General features: G+C 42.5%; 1 protein-coding gene across 1 annotated transcript in view; it reads left to right on the plus strand.

Moving 5' to 3' along the window:
• The window catches only part of LOC124605487 (lariat debranching enzyme), an 89,565-nt gene that overhangs the window by 38,007 nt on the left and 26,037 nt on the right, over positions 1–25,521 (plus strand). Inside the window, exons 4-5 of the mRNA XM_047137211.1 lie at positions 6,807–6,907; positions 21,784–21,910. Coding sequence (XP_046993167.1) covers positions 6,807–6,907; positions 21,784–21,910 — 228 coding nt within the window. The remainder of the gene's footprint in view (positions 1–6,806; positions 6,908–21,783; positions 21,911–25,521) is intronic.

Consider the following 25,521-nt stretch of genomic DNA (forward strand, 5'->3'; position numbering starts at 1 on the left):
ACAGTCATAATTTGTTCCAACGTGCACCACAATCTACAAGTGGTGGCATGTTGGCTGCTGGAATAGCCTCTTCAACATTTTGAATGAGGCCCCTCAAGCATACACACTGAGTGCGCCTGGTGTTCTTTCCTGTCCCTTGCTGCCGATTCTATATGTTCAAACTGCCGATGATTAATAGACCCTACCTTTTTGTGTTTCTCTCCTCCTGAAACCCTATGAAACAGTTTTTCCCGGAATAGGTGAAGCGAGTGTCACCGGCTCAGTTTCAGTGAAAGACAGCACTTCAGACTTGTTGGTTAGGGAGATTGGTACAACACCCTGTACAGGATGCCTAGCTCTACCATTGACATGTCACTCGCAGTCAAGTAGACTGGTAATGGCGGTTCCTGTGCTTTCTGCAGAGGAGACAGGATCCACGGGAGAGGATAGTACATGAAGTATCTCTGGTAACTGGTGTCGCAGATGTTCTAAAATTCACGATACATCACAATATACACTGGTACTGATACAATCAATGAAAGATTGAGCAGGAATGATGCAAACAATAGAATATGAATATCTAGAACTTAAAATCAAATCACGATCTTGAACATGCGACCTTGTGGTCACTGATCCTTGTATCCAAAAATGTTCCCTATTTGTCTGGGATTATTTGTTGACAAAAGGTCAAGTATGTTTCCATAACCTTTTATGCTTTGAGTGAGCTTCTAAACTAATTGTTCACAATAGTTTTCTGAGAAAGCATTCAGTATGATTTTGGGCGATAGTTTATGGCTTCCACCAATTAAAAACATGTATTTTCCCCAACATAATGAGGATAGGTTGAAGTCACCACCAAGTAATGTGAATGGGTGAGTTGGATACATACTTGAAATGAGACACAAGTCTCCTTCGAATTGGTCAGCAACTGTATCGTCCGAGGCAGGAGGTCGCTAGAAGGTACCAATTATTAATTTATTTCGGTTGTCAAGTATAACCTCTACTACCTGTACTAACTCACAGGGACTATCTGCTTCAATTTCATTACAAGGAAAACTATTTTTGACAGCAGTAAACACTCCAGCACCAACTGTATTTAATCTACACATTCTGAACACATTTAGGACCTTTGTAAAAATTTCGGCTGAACTTATTGCCAGCTTTCCACTGCTATAACGATTTAAGCTTCAGTGCTTTCTGTTAGTCCTTAGAGCTCTGGTTCTTTTCCCAACACAGTTACGATTTACAACAACAATACTGATTGTTGGTAGGTCTATCTTCCTGTGTTTGTGCTGCACCTTTCTAGACTGATGTCCTTTCTGTAGTTTTCCTGGACACTGTAACTTAAACAAACACCTAGTCCTTTCCACACAGGCCCTGCTACCCATGAAGCCACTTCCTGTTTGTAGTTGACACCTGACCCTATAAGTGGAACCTGGAAACCCACTGCCGGCCGTGGTGGCCTTGTGGTTCTAGGCGCTTCAGTCCGGAACCGCGTGACTGCTATGGTCGCAGGTTCAAATCCTGCTTCGGGCATGGATGTGTGTGATGTCCTTAGGTTAGTTAGGTTTAAGTAGTTCTAAGTTCTAGGGGACTGATGACCTCAGATTTTAAGTCCCATAGTGCTCAGAGCCATTTGAACCATTGTTGGAAACCCACCATCTATGGGCATAAGTCAAGGAATCTGAGCCTACAGTCGCAGATCTGTCTACGCCTCTGATTCAGACCCTCCACTTGGCTCTGTAGCAAAGACCACACTTGGTTCTGTCAAAGATACTGCAGATACTGAGCAAGCATCTTGCAGGCAAGCCTGGCAGTCTTTACCACTTCTGCTAAACACCCAAAACCAGAAAGAATCTCTTCCAGTTCAAAGTGACATACATCGTTAGTACCGATATGAGCCCCACACGCAGTTCGCTGCACCTTGTGCTTCTCATGGCATCCGGAAGCAGCCTCGCCATATCTGGAGGGACTCCCTCTGATACCCCTCCTTGCCAGCCACATCCCAAAGAGGTCCCATCACGTGCATAACATTGCAGCTCCCAAAAACCAGTAATCCCACTCTATGTGAATGCCCATACCTTGCAGGCCAAAAGGCTGCATGTGGAACAGCACGCGTGACTGCATGTGGCTTAGGGACCACAGAGGAGGGATTGATTTAGTGCGGTCGGTACCAGGGGTGGCTTCAGTAGTGGACTGATTGGGAGACACATGGGACTCAGTAGGTGTCCCTCAGATCCCCATATCCAGTGTTTCCAGAGTGATACTCATTGGCAACATCCTCAAGCTGTGGGGTATCATCTCAGTTGTGCGACTGGATTCGTGATTTCCTGTCAGGAACGTCGCAGTTTGTAGTAATAGACAGAAATCATTGAGTAAAACTGAAGTGATATCAGGTGTTCCCCAGGGAAGCGTCCTGGGACCTCTGCTGTTTCTGATTTATATAAATGACCTGGGTGACAATCTGAGCAGTTCTCTTAGGTTGTTCGCAGATGATGCTGTAATTTACCGCCTAGTAAGGTCATCCGAAGACCAGTATCAGTTGCAAAGCGATTTAGAAAAGATTGCTGTATGGTGTGGCAGTGGCAGTTGACACTAAATAACGAAAAGTGTGAGGTGATCCACATGAGTTCCAAAAGAAATCCATTGGAATTCGATTACTCGATAAATAGTACAATTCTCAAGGCTGTCAATTCAACTAAGTACCTGGGTGTTAAAATTACGAACAACTTCAGTTGGAAAGACCACATAGATAAACCTGTGGGGAAGGTGAGCCAAAGGTTGCGTTTCATTGGCAGGATACTTAGAAAATGCAACAAGTCCACTAAAGAGACAGCATAAACTACACTTGTTCGTCCTCTGTTAGAATATTGCTGCGCGGTGTGGGATCCTTACCAGGTGGGATTGACGGAGGACATCGAAAGGGTGCAAAATGGGCAGCTCATTTCGTATTATCACGTAATAGGGGAGAGAGAGTGGCAGATATTATACGCGAGTTGGGATGGAAGTCATTAAAGCAAAGACGTTTTTTGTCGCGGCGAGAACTATTTACGAAATTTCAGTCACCAACTTTCTCTTCCGAATGCGAAAATATTTTGTTGAGCCCAACCTACATAGGTAGGCATGATCATCAAAATAAAATAAGAGAATTCAGATCTCGAACAGAAAGGTTTAGGTGTTCATTTTTCCCGCGCGCTGTTTGAGAGTGGAGTGGTAGAGAGATAGTATGATAGTGGTTCGATGAACCCTCTTCCAAGCACTTAAATGTGAATTGCAGTGTAGTCATGTAGATGTAGACCGAAAGCAACACAGCCTGGAGCTGTTAGTGAAGTGTCACTAGTTCAGCTCGGATCTGAACACAGTGATCACAGTTCGTATCCACACTAAAAATGGTGGAAATGTACTCTGGGCAGTAACCATACAGATAACTAAGAACTATGTAGAGTTGTTCGTAGCCTTGCATAAGTGATTGTAGTGTTATGTTGTTGGGTGTTTTAAAGGAGCAGACGTTCATTGTGGAAAAAGCATTACATTTAAAAGCTGCTGAAGGGTAACAACATGTCTCACTTCCCTTTTACTAGACCAATGAAAGATGTGCATGTGAAAAACATAACTTTAATTAGTAGCATAAAGAGTATCTACTGCGCCTGGGTTTGTTGGAATTTATGTGTAGATATGTGGAAGAAAAAATGCGGTCACAATGCAGGAAGTGATGACGGATGTGTAATTGTTCTGGCGAGTAAGGGGTCACTTGCTTTGTGCAGTCATGCTCTGGGGGCGGGGGATGCAGTGGACTCCAGAGAAGAAAGGAGCCTGACGACAATGGTCGAGCACTAAAGAAAAATGAATGTTGTTATTCAGTGTCTATGCCATGCTATCTTAAGTTAAGTAAGAACTTAAGGTTTTGGGTCAAGCACTGAAGTATCGTATATGAACATGTTGTCTGAAAAGCTTTGTTAATTATTAGTAGTTGTGAGTTGAGAACTTATTTGTGTTGTGATTTCATAGTGTGTTGTTAAAATGTAGAAACTCTCTTATAGCCTGCACCCCTCTGCAATTGGTTAAGAAATCAGTGGTCAGATACGTGGCACTGCATAACAGGACCACAAGCTGGAAAAGAAGAGAGTGATGAGAAAATTCAGAAAAGAAGACGTGGCATCTTGCAATATATTGATCAATTAAAATCAATTCACAATTGGGGAAACACCTCAAAGGGCTGTGTGGTGTACAACATACCATGAGACAAAGGAAACAATGAAAATGTAAAAACTGTTAGTAAATGACATGGTGGTAGATTACAAGAACATGTTAAGCAGTGTAAACTGAAAGACAACCTCAATATAGATGTAACTGATCCATCCTTCAGCATCCTTTCAAATAAAACACTTTAAATGAAAAAAAAAAAAAAAATTGCAATAGAGTCAAATACAGTAAAGCTCGCCTCACAGTAATGCTATACACAAATGCTGATGGCTCTAAAATTAAAGTATTTGTGATTGGGAAACTAAAAAAAAAAGTTGTTTCAAAATGTAAAAACATTGCCAATAACAAAGTGTGGATGACAACAGAACTGTTTGAGAAGCAGTTGCATATCATCTGTTTGTTGATTTTTGTCCTGTGCAACAACATCAGCAGCACCAAAAAATTTTTATATTCAGTTAGATTTCCTGCTACCAGACTGCACAAGAAAACTGTGGCCCTTGGGTTTGGGCATTTATCCAGGCCTTCAAAACTTATTGCAGGTAAGCCATTATGCAAAAGGCATTACAATTCGTGGAAGCTGGAAAAAACCCTGCCACCTTTAAATTGTCAATTTCAGATGCTTTGCATTATATTCCCAGGGCATACACAGAGGTTAAAAGTCCACCATCTTCAACTGGATTCAAAAAATGGTATTCATTAACATAGATTAAGGAAATGGATTGACAGCAGTTCTGAGTAATAATGTGCTAAAGTCTTGAGAAACATCACAGTGGTGACGAGACATGGTACCAAATCTGGAAAACCAGTATTGGATAGTAATAAACAAGTCTTAAATGAGTATTTGATGCATATTATGTACATATATGATACATAAATGGCATAAATGCAAAACATTTCCATTTAAAAAGTAACTTCACACCTTTTATATTTTCCCGCATTTTACACACTTATCTGTTTGCAAAACAATTTCTTTTCTATTTATTTGATTAAGCAGTAGTCTGATTTCTTTCCTTTTCCACAGTTTTCTTCTGTTCTATACAACAGTTTAATTAAGCAAGCTAATTAAGTCATACGTGCTGAAAGAATTAAGTTAATGTTGGAGGGTATATCAGGTGTGAGTAATCTTCAATGTTCAACAATTCGTTGCTCTATTGCTACACTTGCCATTTTACCAGCAAAACAAAAACAACAGCTATACACACATGAAGGTCACAACAACACCGATTTGTCTACAGACACCAGAGATGCCTCATTCAACTGAGAAGGCTTCATGCTTCACATTTCACAGCTATTGGTCATTTATCTTTGGCACATGTATACTTACTCAGTGACAGTATCAGTCCCATTATTTTATATACGCACCTCACAAGTGTGTACCTTATAATGCAAATATAATTTTAATGGTGCAGTGAAAATGATGCCTCATTGTTGCAGTTGTTTATATGCTCGGTAGTTTGCCAGTGTTTGTCAAAATTACTGTCACAAGTATATTGTAGTCCCATTTTCATATACTATTCATCAAACTGCCTATTTATGGTTTGTAAAATCATCAATTTGTGCATTCCTTTAATCTTATGTAATGCTGTATTTTACTTTTCTCACATTCACTATTTCAGGGATGGACTTCCTTTAGTATGAGGGAGCAAAAGTGACAGAAGAGCTCCAGCTACAGTTAACACAAGGGGTATTCAATAAGTAGTGCAACTCATTTTATCTCAGAAAATTAGTTTAATAAAGTTTCAATATGTGTCAGCGATATACATAGCCTCAAAGCAGCATCTGTAATGGTGATGTGTTCCAAGCAGAGAGTTGAAATTGAGTTTCTTTTGATTGAAAACCAGAGCTTCTCAGATATTCATAGGCACTTGCAGAATGTGTACAGACACCTGGCAGTGAACAAAATCATGATGAGGCATTGGGCAAGGTGTAGGTCGTCGTCGCAATAAGGTCGACCAATGTGACCGATCACCCTCATGCCAGCCAGCTGTGACTCCTGCAATGTTGGAACATGAGAGTACTCATTTGAGGTGATTGAATCACAATCAAACACCTTGTTACTCAACTGAATGCCCCAGTTGGTAGTGCTGACACACTCATTCACCTGTTGATATTCAAAGGAGGTATGTGTCCTGTTGGTTCCTTGTCATCTAACTGAAGATTGTAAAGGGCCTCCATCTATTTGGCTCAGTGAAGGATGCACTCCATGGGAAGCAGCATGTGGTTGATGGGGAGGTTACTGCTGCAGCAAGACGTTGTCTCCGACATCAACCAGTAGAGTTGTACCATGCAGGTACACAGGCCCTCCCAGTAAGGTGGTGTAACGCCATCACATTGAATAGAGAATATGTTGAAAAATAGGGTTTTGTAGCCAAAAGAATGGTGAATAATGTGACGTATTGGAATCCTGAATAAAACCATCCTGCTTTCTGTAAAAAGGTGTTGCATTGCTTACTGAATGCCCCTTGCATGTTAGATAACATGTGGTGCATTTATAGCTGCTGATATGTTTTTGTTCTAATTACTTTACACATTATCACATTAATTTATTTTTGGTTAGTTATGAGTCTACATTTGCTAATAGTTTTTCATATTTTCTTATGTGTTGCTCATGTTGTTTGTTTCAGTTGCAGGAACCGATAGATATATTTCTGTCACATGATTGGCCAAGGGGTATTTACCAACATGGTGACACAAAGGAACTCCTTAAACGTAAGCCATTTTTTAGGTAAGATGATTAACATGCTTTCAGAACCTGATACATTTATAATAAGTAAGAGGTGTATTTTCTTCTCCAGGAAGTAAAATGTAGTATTATATAATTATGTTCTATACTTCAGCCATTTAACTAGGACAGTAAAGGGGGAAAAATGTATTTTTGCTGTACTTACAAGTCACCAAAATTATTGGCCATTATTATTAAGGAGATGAAAACTAGAAAAATGTCTTGTATCAATGAAAGCATGACACTTGCAAATGTTTTAGAGCATTCATAATACTGCAAGTGGAAGATCATCTTTTGATGTAATAAATACTGCTCATCTTCGTGAATGCTTTCTTTTCATTTGCAATTAAAAGCCTATTCTACCCATAAGAGAAGAAATATATAGATAATTTAAGGGTCTCTTGTAGTATTTCATCTCATATGAAGAAAAACTGTAGGAGGTTCATGACTGGGACAGACAGGTAAGATGCAGTGAAGTCTTCTGTGCTGACAGTTGCCAGATAATGACAGGTTTTTGCTGCTGAGTTGTTGGAAGATGTGTTGAGAGATATACAGTTTTGGTTATATCACCTGACATGAGTGAATTTAAATTATGTTGATCCTTGGTGCTTTAATTGCAAAAAATCTGTTGCTGAAATAGGCACATCAACTTTATTAAGTTATAGAGAAATTGTTAAATTAGTTAAAGCACTTCAGGGTACACAAAGATTATAGTAATGCATCGGCATGTGCCAACTTCTTGCAATACGAAATTAAAAACTCTGTAAAAAATGTGACCAAGTCATACAGTGATGAATAACAACTGAATTATAACTGACTATTCATTCACAGAAAAAAGTCAAATTCTACTTATCATATACATTTTGAATATGTTTCTTGTATCAAAGGAAAATTCAGTTGAGAAAACTATTCTATTCTGATATATAAAGGGGAAATGTTATTAACAAAAATCTCAAATTTCTTGACCAAATTACTTCTGATTTTTACATGATACTTGAATAAACATTTGGACAGTCATAGACTATTGTTTTGTCAAACACCAATGTGCAGCCTTTCTTTTAAAATTGACCATGAGAAATAAAATGCTGTGCTGTGCAAATGTGCAGTATCATTTCCTTCCTTGCAGTCAATTTATCAGAAAATCTGTATACTAGGAAGTGGTTATTTATGGCTTATTGGTTTATGATTAGTATACTTATAAACAATCTGAATCGTCCAAAACTTTGTAATGCTACCCATTCACAGATTAAAACTATACAAAATAATGTCATTGAAGCTACTATCCTCACAGCTCCAGCAGCTGCAGAAATCTCTCTCATAATCTGTTTACCAGTGATCCCAGCTAGTTTACCCATTCAGTGTAAGGAACTCAGAGTTTTGTTTCCAGTAACAGTAAAGAAGGCTCTTGGTCGGACATTCAAATAAGTTGGGAATGATGTAAGATAATAGTGTTTTCCACATCGCCAGTTGTATTTTGCCATTTCCTGTACCGGTAGTACAGAAAAGTATTTTGTACACTTATGACACAGTACCCAGAAATTGAAAAAGTATTCTGAAGTTTAGTAATCGTACTGTGTGGGAAAAGGAGGGGGACTATAAAAATACATCTATTTCATTCGTATTCTACATGATTTATTACAGTTCACATTCCACACTTTCAAAGTGGGCAGAGTTGCAATGAGGAGCTGAAATTTGCATCCAGACACAGTTCCCTGGCATAACCAGATTAGGATGTATATCTAATTGCCATTCATATTTTGCAATTGTGAAGCTTTGTTGGGTTCACTAGTAAGTTGTAAGGCAGAATTACTGGCCTGTACTTTCTGTCAGGAGGTGATATGTGTAGTACCACACATTGGAAATGAGGAAGAGAGCAAACAGATATCTTTGTCTGTTGACACTACAATAATGTCTAGAAGTAGTGTAGGCACTCGATAGGTTTCGGCATGACTGCCGCTAGGTGGCTCTACTGACACTTAGTGCTGGGCGAAGAACATTTCAATGTATGTACTAGTCAGATCTTACACAGTTTTAAAATGCTGTATTTGACAAGATTAAGACAAGATAATTTAACTATGCCATCTGCGTTGAAAGTATAAAACATTAATGTCCTTAAAGGCAATTACGAAACATTGAGTCACGTATGTTGAGCAAATAAAATATACTGTCGAAGATTGAAATACAGCTTAGCATGCAAAAATTCATCTATAGAGGCACATACCAATCAATAGTACAGACTAAAACATAGGAGATAAAGATAATATAAACTCACCCATATAATTTGTAGCTGTTACTTGTCAGAAACTTTGGAAAGATTGCATGATGACTTCGCAGACTTTGCTGCCAAAAGCTCTTTGCAGATTTCTTTTGTGCGAAAGAAAAAGCAACACCTCATGAAATCAAAAATTAATTTACTTGTAAGATCAAGTTTATGTTTCACACGTCATCCTAAAGCACCTGTTCCTAAAACAGTTATGTCAGTTCTGTATAAACACTCATGAAATATGTCACCCCATAGATTTGAAATGGAAGGCAGTTTCTGTTCACGAACTACTTCAAGCTGTAAAAGAATGTTGAAAATGCTTTCGAGCAAGTAGGTTAAATAAGAAAGGCCACTTATCGAGCCAAAGTCTTTTGTGGCAGTGAAGGTTGCAGCTATTGTGTCAGACGGCCTTTCAATCACAAGGGTTTGAGGACAGTTCACACAGTTGCTCTGTTTACTAAGCTTTTTAACAATCTAACCTGCTATGGGATGTTGCCTTTAGATGGAATAGAAAGATCATTCTCCCAGTCTGCTACCACAATTTTCTCCTTAATTTTGTCTTCAGCGGAAAAGTTAATGTGTGTCTTCTGTACCTCCCTTTCTTTAGCACATACACACATCAGATTAACAAATGACGTAAGAGGTGGCACTGAACTTGGTTTACAATTTGCGGATTTAGATATAGACGTCCTAACAGGGACATACATGCTCTGTAACATATGTTATTTTAGAAAATCTACAGCTGATCTTTGGTTGTCACAACTTACAGACCTCATAATTCCGAAATGATGTTCCAGAGGGTCTTGGTTGAATTTTCCTGTCATTACATACTTAAAATCTTTGGACCAAAAATACTGAGAAAATTCTGATATATTCTTTAATGTGTCTCTGAGAGATTCCATTGTTCCGTTTCAGGAAAAGTGTTGTTTACTAAGCAAATGGTTTCTTAAAAGTCAACTAATATTTTGTGTGAACAGGAATCTTTGTTGAGTGAATTGTTTGGTATTCTAGAGTTGGGCACATCTGATATGTTAATCACATTTCTCATGAATAGTTCTGTGTTTCTACCACTGCTAAAATTCTTGGGATTAGTTTTCTGGAAATTTTTAATTGCATTTGCAGTTGAGTAATTGAATAATCGAATATCCAGCTTCACATTCATTCTTTGGAAAGACATAAGCTCTATAAGTCAATTTTGGACAAGCTCCAAGGCCTACAAATTTATGGGACAAGTCCAAAGCATACACATGTCTATAGAAATTAAAATCTGTTTCTTGGTTTTTGTACAGCAACCTACTTTTCTCGTGAAAATAATTTCTCATACATTTAAATGTGTGTATGTAGTCCGAAAGGGCCCAAAGTTTTCTGTCCCGATGAACTGGATTTTAAATACTTCATTTAACATTTTCTGGTTGGCCAGTAATTCCTAGATTAATTGCAGCCTTTTTGTTTGATTGACTTGCAACACTTGTAAAGCTTATGACGCTTGCTCCAGCTTGTTCCGGCTGTATGATTAGCCGTATCAATATTTTAGCTGGGATATCACCAAAAATTGCATTTGTCCTTGCATTAACAGCAACCAGTTGGATCCACTTATAAAGGAGAAGAATAAACTTGAGTACCAATGCATGGTTCACCAAAATGTTCCTTCTCTCTCTCTCTCTCTCTCTCTCTCTCTCTCTCTCTCTACAAAACCATCCACTTTGAGTGAGAATCAACCTGAATATCTTTCCTTACTTCACCAAAAATTACAATTCCTAAATGTTTATTTTCATCTATATCATTTCTAAATACTTCTCTGATAGTATTTATGGCATGTATGCTGACACCACATGAACATTTAAATCCCTTGCAAGAGCTATCTTTAAGACATTCAACACTGCCCTCTTTACACCCGGCACTTGGCTGTGAACTGGCATATTTAATGAATGTTTGAAATTAGATTGCAAAGAACAGGAAAATGATAGGAATATGGTTCTTGCATAACTTAAAAGGAAAAAGTAAGAGCTGTACATGATAGTGAGTTTATTTTACAATATAAAATACAAAAGGGTGTTATAATTAAAAAAGAAAACACAAAAATATCGTGGATAAAAAAGTTTTACATGATCTCTCTCTTTAGTAATGCCATTATTACTGTAACTAAATTTAAAACAAAATATTACTTGACTGTCTAACTGCTGGTACCTGTAAACCAGAGTATTTTAATAGTTAAGATGTAGTTAGCCTTCGTGTGAAAATCCTGGAAACACTGTGGGACGCAAAGGCCAACGCCACAGTCCTTGCACCACCATCTACTTCCTTCCTGATGCGCTTACCCATCTCTTTCTTCCCCCTGTCTGAACGTACTTTGCAATACCTAGTAATATTCACTTGTTTGCAGTGGGTGGGACCTTCTCTGGAAAGTGCCTTGCAAATGTCCTCTCAATTTGTGAGGATGAAGCGGCTTGTTGCTGAAAAATATTTCCGTCCTTCTCAGGCAATTTCTTCCCCACTCTGTGAATAAAGTCTACTAGGAATACATTCTACCTAGTGTTCTCTTTATATAAAATAAAACTGTTGACAGTTGACACTATAAACAAGTGGAAAAACAGCTTTTACCACCACTCAAAGTTTTTCAGGCAAATGGGCTCTTCACTTTATGAACAATTGAGACATATACATACCTGAATCGTCACTTGTACTTTCGTCTGGAGAGTATGAATCCTCTTTGTCAGAATCATCAGCTTCAGATCCTTCATCTCCACAAAGAATATCTAAGATCTGGGCCTCCGCCAACTCGCTGCTCGATATTTTCACGATCGTAAACACCTATGAATGAACTGCAGGTAACTTCGACTTTGTAGTGCTCACAGCTGCTCCCAGGATGAGATAGCCGATAAGTGCTTGCCTCTTGCGGAAGAAGAACGAAATACGTCCACATTAGTTGATGAAACTGCTTCGGAGACGTGCTAAACGCGCTTACGGAGCCAAATAAAGGCTCGTACAGTATACGGGCGCCGTCGCCAACGTCAGGGCGGCCGCGCCCATATGGCATACGGGCACCGTGCTGTAAGTGTTAATAATCTTCAGAAGCAGACAAAGTAAGTCATGCCTTTGACAATACATGTAGCACTTACTAGGTACTGCAACTGGTGTACAAATCACTGAAATTTTGGTACATAATAGGACTACTCCCCCCCCTCCCCGTTCTGTTTGGAGATTTGCGAGCTTTCAAGTGAGTTGTTAAATAGGTTGGCAACTTAGGAAAAATGTGAGCTGCTGACCCTGGCTTCAAATTCTTCTGTCCGTCTGTCCTACATGTGGACTGAGTGCCATATCTAAATACTATCTAGAAGTCTTTTTTTCGTTGCACCTGTCTGATATTCAACACCTGTTCTATGTGGTTGGTAGCGATCTATTCTTGGCGTATTGTTGGTGTTGCCATCCTGTTCCTTGTCCAGGTATGGAACGTCTCTCCTCCATTCATCCACGAGCAACAAGACCTTTTGGCATCTATGTGAAGCATGTGTTGAAGTCATTTGGTGTGGGGCAAGTGCAAACCCAAATCCTGGGTTTTAACCGACAGCCACCCTGGTTACTGCAGAGGCCCAGAGTAATTTTAGAATTAGTGCGGTACAGGAGAGGCTGCACTGGTGCATCTGTTTTAAATACTTTATTTTATGACATTTTAAGCAAGCAACACAGCTATGTGGTTGTATTTATGGATAGGTCTAAACATCTCTGTTGCCTGCTCAGTTGTTTATCCTGATGATGTCCTGAAGATCTGACTACCTTAAAACTTCAGTGTCTTCGATGCAGAATTATACATGATCTTGCAGGCACTGGAGCAGATGAGGTGTGCTGCAAATGCTAAATTTCTCTTCTATTCAGACTCCGTGAGTGCCCTTCACTCACTACAACACTTGTACCCAGCAATAAAGTACTCTAGGACACCCTTCTCCACTTATAAAGGCAGGGGCAAGAGGTGTCTTTGTGATGGATGCTAGGGCATATGGATATTATGGGTAGCAGCCAAGGAGGCATGTTGGAGTCATCTGATAAATTGATCGTGCCATCCCCCTACATGCTATCGCCTTGCTGTTACTGTGCTGAGTCATGGTTTGATGGGAAGCAGTGTGGCTGAAAGTTATAGACAATAAGTTGTGTGTGGTAATGCTCACGATGCAGCTGTGGTGTGCCATCTTCCAGTCACATATTCTGGATGAGGTCTGTGAGGTCCTCCTTACTTGTCTTCACATAGGACACACCTCCTGATGCAAGGGTTCTAGCTCCAGTGAGAGGCCTCCAATTTATGGCAGTTTGTGGCTTGCAGATCATGGTGCTGCCACATTTTAGTAGACTGTATCTCTGTATTTTGTATTCAGACAAAAGGGCAGCAGCACATTTGCCGAGTTTCCCTCTATTTTAACTGACAATGACATGAATGCGGTGCATCTTTTAAGATTATGTGAAATGTCCAACTGGTTCCCTAAAATTTTAGGACAACATTTTCAATGTGTTATAAGGGTGGCTGGCTCATTTATTTTTAAGTGATCAGCTAGCCACTTTTTCTATGAATCTTTTTTAGTGTTCTTCTCGTCTTTCGTTTTAATTGACAGTTTTGAACATGTGACCATTTTATCACTATCTTACAAGATGTAAACTAAAGTGATTGTGCTTGTAATCGTAAGTATGATTGGGAGATTGCTTTGTGCTATTTGCCGTAATTTGTGCTTCCATATTACGAACGGAAAGTGCCACATTTTTATAATTTGCCAATAAGTGATAACTCTTTCAAGCATACACACTTGTCAGAATACACATTGGGGAAAACACTAACTCCATAACGTAGAGGAGATCGACACTCAAAATAATAAAATCATGTAATACATATGCAGATTTTAATGCCATGAAACACATAAAGAGATGCTATTTGAAATGTCCAACATTCCGCAACCAATTCTCTGTTTTTGAGTCTCATAAAAGAAAATTGTTATTTATGTGCACAAAATGTTGCTACACAATTAATTTGACAATAGCACCATTGAAAGGGAACTTTATAGATATTTTGTCTTCAACTTGGTCATGTATTATAAATCAAGTCTTCCCAATTTACCCATTTTTCTTTCTTTTTATCCCGTATATGTCCTTGTTTTCATCATTATAAGTCTCCTCAACTATAGCACTGTTGTTAACATTTCAGACCACTCTTCTTAAGAGCAGTTTATTTAAATTTTATCATCAAGTGACAGTTCACCAACATTGTAACTATTCCCCATATCTCTGTATGATGCTGACCACTGTTGTGTTTCTGCACATTTCTTTTCCTAGCTAATTAGATAGGTGTTTTTTTTTAATGGCTTCTGTGTGACCTACACATATCAAAAAGAGTTTTGCATTACCTCGTTTTAGAGTGTCACGGAACCTGTACAGAAAATTGGAATAGAGATCAACATAAACATCATTTCCGCCCTTTTTATTGCTCACGAAAACTACACACTGCATGTTGTATTGCCATACAGTGAGACCTTCAGAGGTGGTGGTCCAGATTGCTGTACACACCGATACCTATAATACCCAGTAGCACATCGTCTCGCATAGATACATACCCGTTTTCGTCGTGGCATACTATCCACGAGGCCCCCAGGGGCTCAGCATTCATTTGCTGAGTACGGGCTTGGTGACCCCGGGCTCCTGAGCTGGGGACTGGTCAACGCCGCCACTCTCCTGTCACCGTAACCCCCGGACATGCTTCAGCGACCACCGTATAGTGCGGCGGTGGAATGTTGTGTGCTGCGGGGAATGGTAATCTTGGCTTGACCGCCTGGATTGCGAGGAAGGTAAACCTCTATAAACACCCCTCAATCTTACGGTGTGCTGCGCGCCTATAAGATGCATGGCTGTTGGGGTGGAACAGTCGCAAGCGGGCAACCTCTGGGGCACCTGCCGCACCCCAGTTGTATACGGCTTACTCAGGCACGCGGGGCTCTGTCTGAGCGGACCTTTAGTTCCCTAGCTGCTCGTGGGACCGCAATGGACCCTTCGACCTCTACATTTCCCCCTACCAGTAGATTGGGTGGGCCACTGGTAGGAAAACACACCCCATCAAAAAAGCGACTTCGTGCTGCGAGTCCTCCAGCTCCTGGTGTTGCTAGAAATTTATCAGAGTGTCGTAACAGAGCACATGCTGAAAATCAGAATGTGTTTTTGATTATTAAACGGAAGGAGGGTAGCTTTGAGAGGGTTTCTCCCTTTTACATCCACAAGGGTCTTGAGGGAATTGCAGGTACACTGAAATCTGTGAAGTGACTGCGCAATGGTACTCTCTTAGTTAAGACTTCTAGTTCCCGTCAAGTCGCTTCTCTTCGGAAAGCACCCAGTCTCGGAGAGTACGCTATCGAGACCGAGCTCCACTCCACAGTCAACTATAGTAAGGATGTTGTGACATGTAGGGACTTGGTGGATATCTCCACAGACGAGTTGAAATCTGAGTGGGCTGACGAAGGTATTGTTGACGTGCAGAATATTATGAAACGAGTCGATGGGGACCTAGTAAAATCCGACTCGTTTATTCTCACGTTCAGTTGCCCGAGACTTCCAGAGCATGTTAAAGCGGGGTTCTTACGTTTGCCAGTACGGCCATATTTCCCCAACCCAATGCGCTGTTTTAAATGTCAGCGCTTTGGGCATACTACGTTGGGGTGCAATGGGATAGCCACTTGTGGTAAATGTGGTCAGCCTGCCCATGAAGGAGTCGATTGTTCATCGCCTGTGAGGTGCGTGAATTGCTGTGGGAGTCACGCTGTCTGGAGCCGGGTCTGCCCCATCTATCTCGAGGAACGGAAGATACAGGAGATCAAAACATCTAAGCGCATCCCCTATGGTGAGGCCAAGAAGCTCTTTAAGGCCATGCAACCTCCTGTGTTTACGACATCTTTCGCTTCTGCCCTGAAAAAACCAGTACAAATGGCCACTGTTGCTACGCAAACAGAGGTTGCTAGTGTTAGCACTAATACCTGCGTTTGCCAGTGCACTTGTGCTGCTGCGGTTGTTTTGCAACCTGCGGCTCTCCCCGCAACGTCGGACAAGGCCGTGGTTGCTGACATTGGGGTACTTCCTGCCTCTTCCCCTATGGCGCCTTCTGCCCAGGCGAGTAAAGCTCCAACTGCTGACAAGGCTCTGCATTCTAAGCCCCCTAAGACAAAGACGCCGAAGGTGAAGATTTTGCCACCTGAGGAGACTGGTCAGGGTCGGTCCGATGACGAGGCCATCATACTGTCTGACATCTCCCGTGGGTCGTCATCGGAGCTGATGGACATTGATGTCGACCGGGGGCGATCTTCTCGCCCCAGGAATAAATCTCCGGCCAGTACGGGCTCTCCTCCAAAACACAGAGGCAGGGTGAAAGTTCAGCCACCCTGATCACTGGCTCCCATATTACAGTGGAACCTGAATGGGTTCAGGACGCATGTGGCCGAATTACAACTCCTTGTACGAGAGTTCCCTTTGTGCTTATGTCTCCAAGAGACACATTTTCGGGCCACTGATGCTCCTTCTTTACAGGGCTATACCGTATATCGGAAAGATGATCTGACGGGGGAAAGGGCAAAGGGTGGTGTTGCGGTTTTTGTCCGTGACATGCACCCCTCATCTGAGCTCCCTCTCGTTACAGACTTGCAAGCAGTTGCAGTTGACCTTCTTGTGGGTCGGAGGCTCACAGTCTGTTCACTTTACTTACCCCCTCAGGATGCGATAGACTCTGAGGCTCTCACAGACCTTATTAGCCAACTTCCCCGCCCATTTCTTCTTCTGGGGGACTTCAATGCTCATAATGTCTTATGGGGCTCTTCGACAACTTGCCCCAGGGGTCGCATTCTGGAAAGCCTCATGATGTCTGAAGAACTGTGCATGCTCAACTCTGGTGCTCCCACTCATTTCTGTACTGCTTCTGGGTCGTCATCAGCTATTGACCTTTCCTTTTGCTCTCCAGCACTCGCGGATTCTGCTCTGTGGGAGGTTGCTGCTGACCTCCATTCTAGTGACCACTTCCCCCTTTGGATTCGCCTCCTGGATGAGGCTATGGCATTTCCAGTGCCGCCCCGGTGGCACCTCTGCAGGGCTGACTGGACACCTTTCAGCCAACTGGCTGTTTTGGAACACTGTGCCAGCGTCCACGAATGGGTAGACCATGTTACAGCCGTGATCTCCCATGCTGCTGAACTGTCAATCCCACGGTCATCCGGTCATCCCAAGAGGCGTCCTGTCCTTTGGTGGACCACTGAGTGCTGCTCAGCCATCCGAGCCCGTCATGCAGCTCTGCGCCGCTTCAAGTGCCGTCCCTCCGCTGACAATCTTGCGGCCTTTTGGGTGGCAAGGGCCAAAGCGCGGCGAGTGATTAAAGAGAGCAAACGGCAGTCATGGCAATCGTTCTTGAACTCCATCTCCCGCTCCACTAGTTCTACGAAAGTATGGGAAGCCATCAGGAGGATTTCCGGGAAACTCGGCCAGCTACCTGTCACGGCATTGCTGCATCAGGGAAGTCTCCTCACGGCGCCAAGAGACATTGCCCAGACATTGGCCATACATTTTGCGGAATCTACCGCCACTATTAACTGTGATCCAGATTTCTGCCGCTACCGCACTGCCATCGAGATGGGTCACTTGGATTTCCGGTCTCCTAATTCTGAACCCTACAACTGCCCCTTCACAATGTGGGAACTGAATTCGGTGCTGTCTGTGGCTCATGATACTGCGCCTGGTCATGATCAACTTCCAAGGAAGTTCTCCTGAATTGTTTTAATATGATATGGTTATCCTGCACGTACCCTGACTCGTGGAGGGAGGCGATTTTGATTCCCCTCCTCAAACCAGGGAAGGACCGAACGCATCCCAGTAGTTATCGAAGTATCGCCTTGACGAGCTGTGTCGGGAAGACGTTGGAACGCATGGTCAATCGTCGCCTGGTTTGGCTGCTTGAGACCAGGCAGCTCCTTAGCTCCTCTCAGTGTGGCTTTCGGAGATGTCGTTCCACTATAGACAACTTGACCCTGCTTGAGGCGGCCATCCAGCAGGCCTTCCTACGTAACCAGCATTGTCTAGGTGTTTTCTTTGACATTAATAAGGCGTATGACACTACTTGGCGCCGCCTTATCCTCAATCAACTCCATGAGTGGGGCTTTCGTGGCCGTCTCCCCGTCTTCATTCGGTCCATTCTTTCCCACCGCCTCTTTCGTTATCGGGTTGGTAATGTGCTATCTGATTTGTATGTGCAGGAGAATGGTGTTCCTCAGGGAAGCGTTTTAAGTGTCACCCTCTTTGCCGTCGCCATTAACAGTATCACGTCCACTATCCAGAGTCCTGCCCAGTGCTCCTTGTTTGTGGACGATTTTGCTGTTTTCTGTTCTTCCTCCAGTCTTGTCACTGCTAGTCGGCAGTTGCAGCTTATGATAAAGCGATTAGAGGCATGGACTGCGAAGACGGGTTTTACCTTTTGCAGACAAATGTGTGTGTGTTCATTTTAATCGTTCTCGACGTCTTTTTACCTCCCCTGAATTGCGTCTGAGGGACACCATTCTTCCTTTTAGAGATACTGTGAGGTTCCTGGGCCTCACTTTTGATTCCAAGTTGTCGTGGTTGCCTCACCTTAAAGACCTCAAGGTGCAGGCCTTGAAGACACTGAATATTTTGGAGTGTCTGAGCCATCGGTCCTGGGGAGCAGATCGGGCGCGTCTGCTGCAGTTTTATAGGGCTTTCGTCCGATCATGTCTTGACTATGGTTGCACCGTGTATGGGTCAGCAAGGCCTTCGTATCTGAAGATTCTTGACGCAGTCCACCATGAGGGTATCAGGCTGGCCAGTGGCGCCTTCCGTACCAGTCCCATCCCCAGCCTGTGTGCTGAGGCAGGGGAACCGCCGCTCGTCATCCGGCGGAAACTCCTCATGGTGCGACGGGTGTGCCAATTCCTTGCCTGTCCTACCTCCCCTGCGTACCCTACCATTGCCCGACCGCCTATGGAACGTCTCTTTTCCAGTCATCCCAGGGCAACGAGACCATTTGGGATTCGTGCCCAGCATTTGCTTGAGTCCCTTGGTGTGGAGCGTGTGGCCCCCCAACGACAAGGCTTTACTCGTCTGCCTCCCTGGTTGCTCCAGAGGCCCAGCGTCCTTTTAGACTTGTCGGAGTACCGGAGGCGCTGCACTCCTGCTTTTGTTTTTACCTCCTTATTTTCCGATGTTTTACACCAGCATCCCGACCATGTACCAGTATTTACGGATGGCTCTAAACAGGGGGACTCTGTTGGTTGTGCTGTTGTTTTCCCTGATCGAGTCGTCCAGTTCCGGCTTCCTGTGGCGTTTACCATCTTTGATGCCGAATTGTTTGCAATCTTGCGGGCATTGGAGCAGATGAGATGTGCTTCCAGTCTTAAGTTTCTCATCTGTTCTGACTCCCTGAGTGTCCTTGAGACCATGAAACACTTGTACCCAGCGGATACGCTCGTCCAGAACATCCATGATGCCCTCCTCCACCTGCAACGGCAGGGGAAGGAGGTTTCTTTCTGCTGGGTGCCGGGGCACGTGGGTATTAGGGGAAACAAACTGGCAGATGTGGCTGCCAAAGATGCATGTTCCCTCCCTCACGTTGTTGACTGTGCCGTCGCGCTCCATGCTGTTACCTCCCTTTTGCGTTTTCGTGTTATGCGTCAATGGGACGAGGAGTGGCTGGCAGTCGGTGAAAATAAGCTGCATCTGGTCAAGGCCACCACGCGGCCATGGCGTACGTCCTACCAGTCATGCAGGCGGGATGAGGTTCTCCTCACTCGCCTCCGTATCAGTCACAGTCCCTTAACGCATGGTTTTTTACTCCGGCGGGAGGACCCACCAATCTGCAGTGCTTGTGGCGTCCAGATTACTGTCCGCCACATTTTACTTGACTGTCTTTTATTCTCTGACCAGAGGGCGGTGGTTTCTCTGCCACCGGATTTGCCCTCTATTTTGCAAGACGACGCAACGACTGTGGTTAATGTCTTACAGTTTTGTGTCCTGTCCAATTTGTTGCCTCGGATTTTAGGGAGGGGGGTTTTAATGTGCTGCTGGGTGACTGGCTCACCCATATTTTAGGTAAGAGGTCCGCCAGTCACGAATACCTCCTTGTTTCCCTTCGGTTTCTGTCCTCCCTTTCTTGTGTTTCCTTTCCTTTTTTAATGTGTTCCTTCTCCTCTTGTTTTGCCTCTGTATGTGATGATTTCGACCTGCGTTAGTTCTGTGTCTTTTAGTCGTTCTCCTTGTTTGCTGTCCATCTTAGTCCCTTCACTGCATCTGTTCCTGTTTTTATGCGTTTGGGCGCTGATGACCACGCTGTTTAGCGCCCGTAAACCTCAATCACACACACACTATCCACAAGTTCATCAAGGCACTGTTGGTCCAGATTGTCCCTCTTCTCAACTGCAGTTCGGCGTAGATCCCTCAGAATGGCTAGTGGGTCACATCGTCCATAAACAGCCCTTTTCAATCTATCCCTGGCATGTTCGCTAGGGTTCGTGTCTAAAAACATGCTGGCCACTCTAGTCGAACTATATCGTTATCCTAAAGGAAGTCATTCACAAGATGTGCACGATGTGGGCGCGAATTGTCGTCCATGAAGATGAATGCCTCACCAATATGCTGCTGATATGGTTGCACTACCAGTAAGAGGATAGCATTCATGTATCGTACAACCGTTACGGCGCCTTCCATGACCAGCAGTGATGTACGTCGGCCCCACATAATGCCACCTCAAAACAGCAGGGAACCTCCACCTTGCTGCACTCGCTGGACAATGTGTGCGAGACCTTCAGCCTGAAGGGGTTGCCTCCAAACAAGCCTCCGACAATTACCTGGTTGAAGGCATATGTGACACTCATCAATGAAGGGAACGTGCTGCCAAACCTGAACAGTTCATTCGGCATGTTGTTGGGTCCATCTGTACCGCACTGTATGGTGTCGTGGTTGCAGAGATGGACCTCGCCATGAACGTTGGGAGTGAAGTTTGGCATTGCTGTCACGGTTCCTCCTAGCTGTAATCTGTACATAGGTGTCATCCACTGCAGTAGTAGCCCTTGGGCTGCCTGAGTGAGGCATGTCATCAACGGTTCCTGTCTGTCTGTATCTGCTCCATGTCCGAACAACATTGCTTTGGTTCACTCCGAGACGCCTGGACATTTCCCTGGTTGAGAACCCTTCTTGACACAAAGTAACAATGCGGATGGGATCAAACCACAGGATTGACCGTCTAGGCACGGTTGAACTACAGACAACATGAGCCATGTACCTTCTTCCTGTGAGCCATGTACCTTCTTCCTGGTGGAATGACTGGAACTGATCGGCTGTCGCACCCCCTCCGTCTAGTAGGTGCTGCTCATGCATGGTTGTTTACATCTTTGGGCAGGTTTAGTGACATCTCTGAACAGTCAAAGGGACTGTGTCTGTGATACAATATCCACAGTCAACATCTGTCTTCAGGAGTTCTGGGAACCGTGGTGATGCAAAACTTTTTTTGATGTGTGTATTTTATCCATTTTTCTCTTCTTACATTATCTTTTCATCTCTGCTTGTTACAGGCACTAATTTTCATCATTTTCTTCTTTCTGAATTACAGCAGTGAGATAGAGTCAAATACACTTGGAAGCAAACCATGTGAGGAGTTATTACGTCATCTAAAGCCGAAATTTTGGTTTGCTGCACATATGCATGTGAAATTTGCTGCTATCTATCCCCACAACACAGTAAGTGAAAGACTTTTGAGGATTTATGAATCTCACATTTTAACTGTGCAATTTTCATTCTTTGTGAAACACCCAGAGTCAAATATTTAGAACACAGATTTGTTTTTATCTGTCATATTTTTTTGGTTTGTCCATTTTTGTTAGTACCACAGATATTCCAATTACATTAATTCCATGGATGCTATAGAGTTAGGGGCTAGATTCACTACACTAATTAAAGCAAATGCCAGGACAATTCCTTAGGGTAACACAGTGCTGATTTCAGCCTTCATCCTAGCCTCCTCTGAGGTTGTGCTCTTACTCTGATCATCTCATTGTCAATGAGACATTAAACTCTAATCTTCCTTCCTTTGTATACATGCCCCAGCCCAAAGCATTGGATACATATAGAAAGCAGGATACATACAGGATACATATAGGAGCAGGGTTCTTATTATTGATTGTGAGTGATGTTAAGTGAAACTTATGACTGTCAGAGTTTCAAGGAGATGATTGATTATTTAGGAGATGCACTAAAAACTGTGCTGCTGCTTGGAGAGTTACTATTATGTTAGACTTACCAAAGCATATTGGTTCTTTTCCTAACTACATTTATGTGTGAATTAGAACTTCCAGTGTGAAAAACTGAAATTCTCTGTATAGTTCTCTGTTGCTTTTTCAACACTTTTCCCAGGAAGTAAATTTCCAGCAGATTCATAACAAAATTAAGAGTAATTTTTGTAATAGGAGATTGTGTCAATACCTCTGTATTACCTCCTTTCTCTATTAAAACCAAAGGAATTTCAAATGGATTAAAATATATAAAATGATTGACATGGAATCTGTGTGGTTGAAACTGTTGAGTCAGAGGAAGTGGTCAGATGCCTTGGAAACACTGTGGGTAGCATTCAAGAGTCTGTTATTATAGTAGTAGAGGGGGAGGGGGTGACATGCTGGTGACTTCTGTACACAAGAAGGGTAAAAGAAACGACACGCAAAATGACAGACCAATATCTTTAACAGCAGTTCGCTGAAGAATATGTGACCATATTCTCAGTTTTTTCTTGAGATGGAAAAGTTTCTATCGACAATCAGCATGATTTTAGAAAGCATTGCTCATGTGAAACTCAGCTTGTCTGTTTCTCACATGATGTCCTGCAAACTGTAAATGGAAGGCAACAGGCAGATTCCACATTCCTAGATTTCTATACAGTATTCGACATGGTGCCACACTACAATGTGCTATCAAGGGTACAATCATACAGATTAGGTTCCCAGATATGAGAGGCACCTGAAGGCTTCCCAAATAACAGAACCCAGTAAGTTGTCCTCTGTGGCTAGTAGGGTGTCATCAAGAGGGCCCGAGGAAAGTGTTGTAGGACTGCTGTTCTTTTCTATGTACATGATATGGCTGACAGTGGAAGCAGCAGTCTGTGGTTGTTTGCTGATGATGGTGTAGTGTATGGAAAGTGTCATCATTGAGTGACTGCAGGAGGATACAAGATGACTTAGACAGACTTTCTAGTTGGTGATTTGAATGTCAGTGAGCTCTAAATGTAGAAAAATATAAGTTAATGCAGGGGAGTAGGAAAAACAATATTGTAATGTTTGAATACAGCATAGTAGTGTGCTGCTTGACACAGTCATGTCAGTTAAATATCTAGGCATAACACTGCAAAGGTATATGAAATGGAATGAGTGTGTAAGGATTGTAGTAGGGAAAGCGAATGGTCTACTTCAGTTTACTGGAAGTATTTTAGGGAAGTGTGGTTCATCTGTAAAGAAGACCTCATATAGGACACCAGTGCAACCCATTGTTGAGTATTGTTAGAGTGCTTGGGATCCACACTAAAGCGGATTAAAGGAAGACATCCAAGTAACTCAGAAACAAGCTGCTAGATTTGTCACAGTTAGGTTTGAACAACACGCAGGTAGTATGTAGGTGTTTCAGGAAATCCAGTGGGAATCACTGGAGAGAAGATGAAGTTCTTTTGGAGGAGCGGTATTGAGAGAATTTAGGGAACCAGCATTTGAAGCAGGCTGCAGAACGTTTGTAGTGCTGCCAATGTATATGTCACATAATGACTATGAAGATAAGATTAGTCACATAAGGGCTACAAAGATAAGATTAGAGAGATTAGGGCTCATGTGGAGGCATCTAGATAGACATTTTCCCTCTCTGTATTTATGAATGGAACGGGAAAGTAAATTCCTTTTCATGGTACTGGGTATGGTCTGCAACACACATACAGCGGCTTGCGGAGAATGTAGGTGGCAGTAATGTGTCGGGGAAAGATAAATGATTGTAAAAGGAAACAGTGAGTGTAAGTTGTTCAAACAAAGCTCACAGTTCTGTCAGTCCACTTTTGGCTGGTGAGATAAATCAGTTTCCTTGAAGAAACATACTCAAATTAGACCATTGCCTCAGAACATAGTCTTTTCTCATCCTTGGATGGGACCCACCACAGCATTATGCCTCAAGTATGGTATTTTTGTACACTGAGTGTAGATACTGTTTTATATAAGTATTTACACTATGTTTCAGGTGAAAACTTAGATGTGAAGTAGTAACTGAAAAAAAAATTAATTAATCAATTAATTATTTAGTGTAAAGAAAACTTATGTTAAAGTGACACGTTCCACATCATTACGAAATGTCATATTCATGATCTATGGAACAAGGATTAATGTATGTATGTAATCACGCCTGAGTTGTGTGTGTTCATTAAACTCATTTGTATTTTGTTTAAGCAATAATGATCTCTTTGTCACAGTTTGCCACTTTTTGTCAAATCCAACTCTCCTGCTTTCTTCATACAGTGTTTAGAAAGAACTAAGTTTAATTAAGTCTTGTGTCCAGATATAAATTGTTAAAGGGTCCCTTAAATCATTTAGGATGTATTTGGAATGGGACACAGTAATCCCAACCTCCCTTGTTTTCAGTGTTCTTTCATATTCATTCCTTTTACTTCCTTTTACTTCCCTTTGCTTCCTTACTAAAATGTTCATGTCATTTACCCAGCAAGGTGGTTCAGTGATTAATACATTTACTTTACATTCATGAGAAGTTTAAGGCAAACACTGAGATGTTACATTTGAAAATGAAGTGGTTGGTTATGTCCGTTTTTCATTTTATTAGAGAACGCCAAGCTTCACAATCAATTTCTTTGTTTCCAGAATGAGATTTTCACTCTGCAGCGGAGTGTGCGCTGATATGAAACTTCCTGGCAGATTAAAACTGTGTGCCCGACCGAGACTCGAACTCGGGACCTTTGCCTTTCGCGGGCAAGTACTCTACCATCTGAGCTACCGAAGCACGACTCACGCCCGGTACTCACAGCTTTACTTCTGCCAGTATCTCGTCTCCTACCTTCCAAACTTTACAGAAGCTCTCCTGCAAACCTTGTAGAACTAGCACTCCTGAAAGAAAGGATATAGCGGAGACATGGCTTAACCACAGCCTGGGGGATGTTTCCAGAATGAGATTTTCACTCTGCAGCAGAGTGTGCGCTGATATTAAACTTCCTGGCAGATTAAAACTGTGTGCCCGACCGAGACTCGAACTCGGGACCTTTGCCTTTAGCAGGCAATTGCTCTACCATCTGAGCTACCGAAGCACGACTCACGCCCGA

The sequence above is a fragment of the Schistocerca americana genome, chromosome 3 (genome assembly GCF_021461395.2).
Source record: "Schistocerca americana isolate TAMUIC-IGC-003095 chromosome 3, iqSchAmer2.1, whole genome shotgun sequence".
NCBI classification, from domain to species: Eukaryota; Metazoa; Arthropoda; class Insecta; order Orthoptera; family Acrididae; genus Schistocerca; species Schistocerca americana.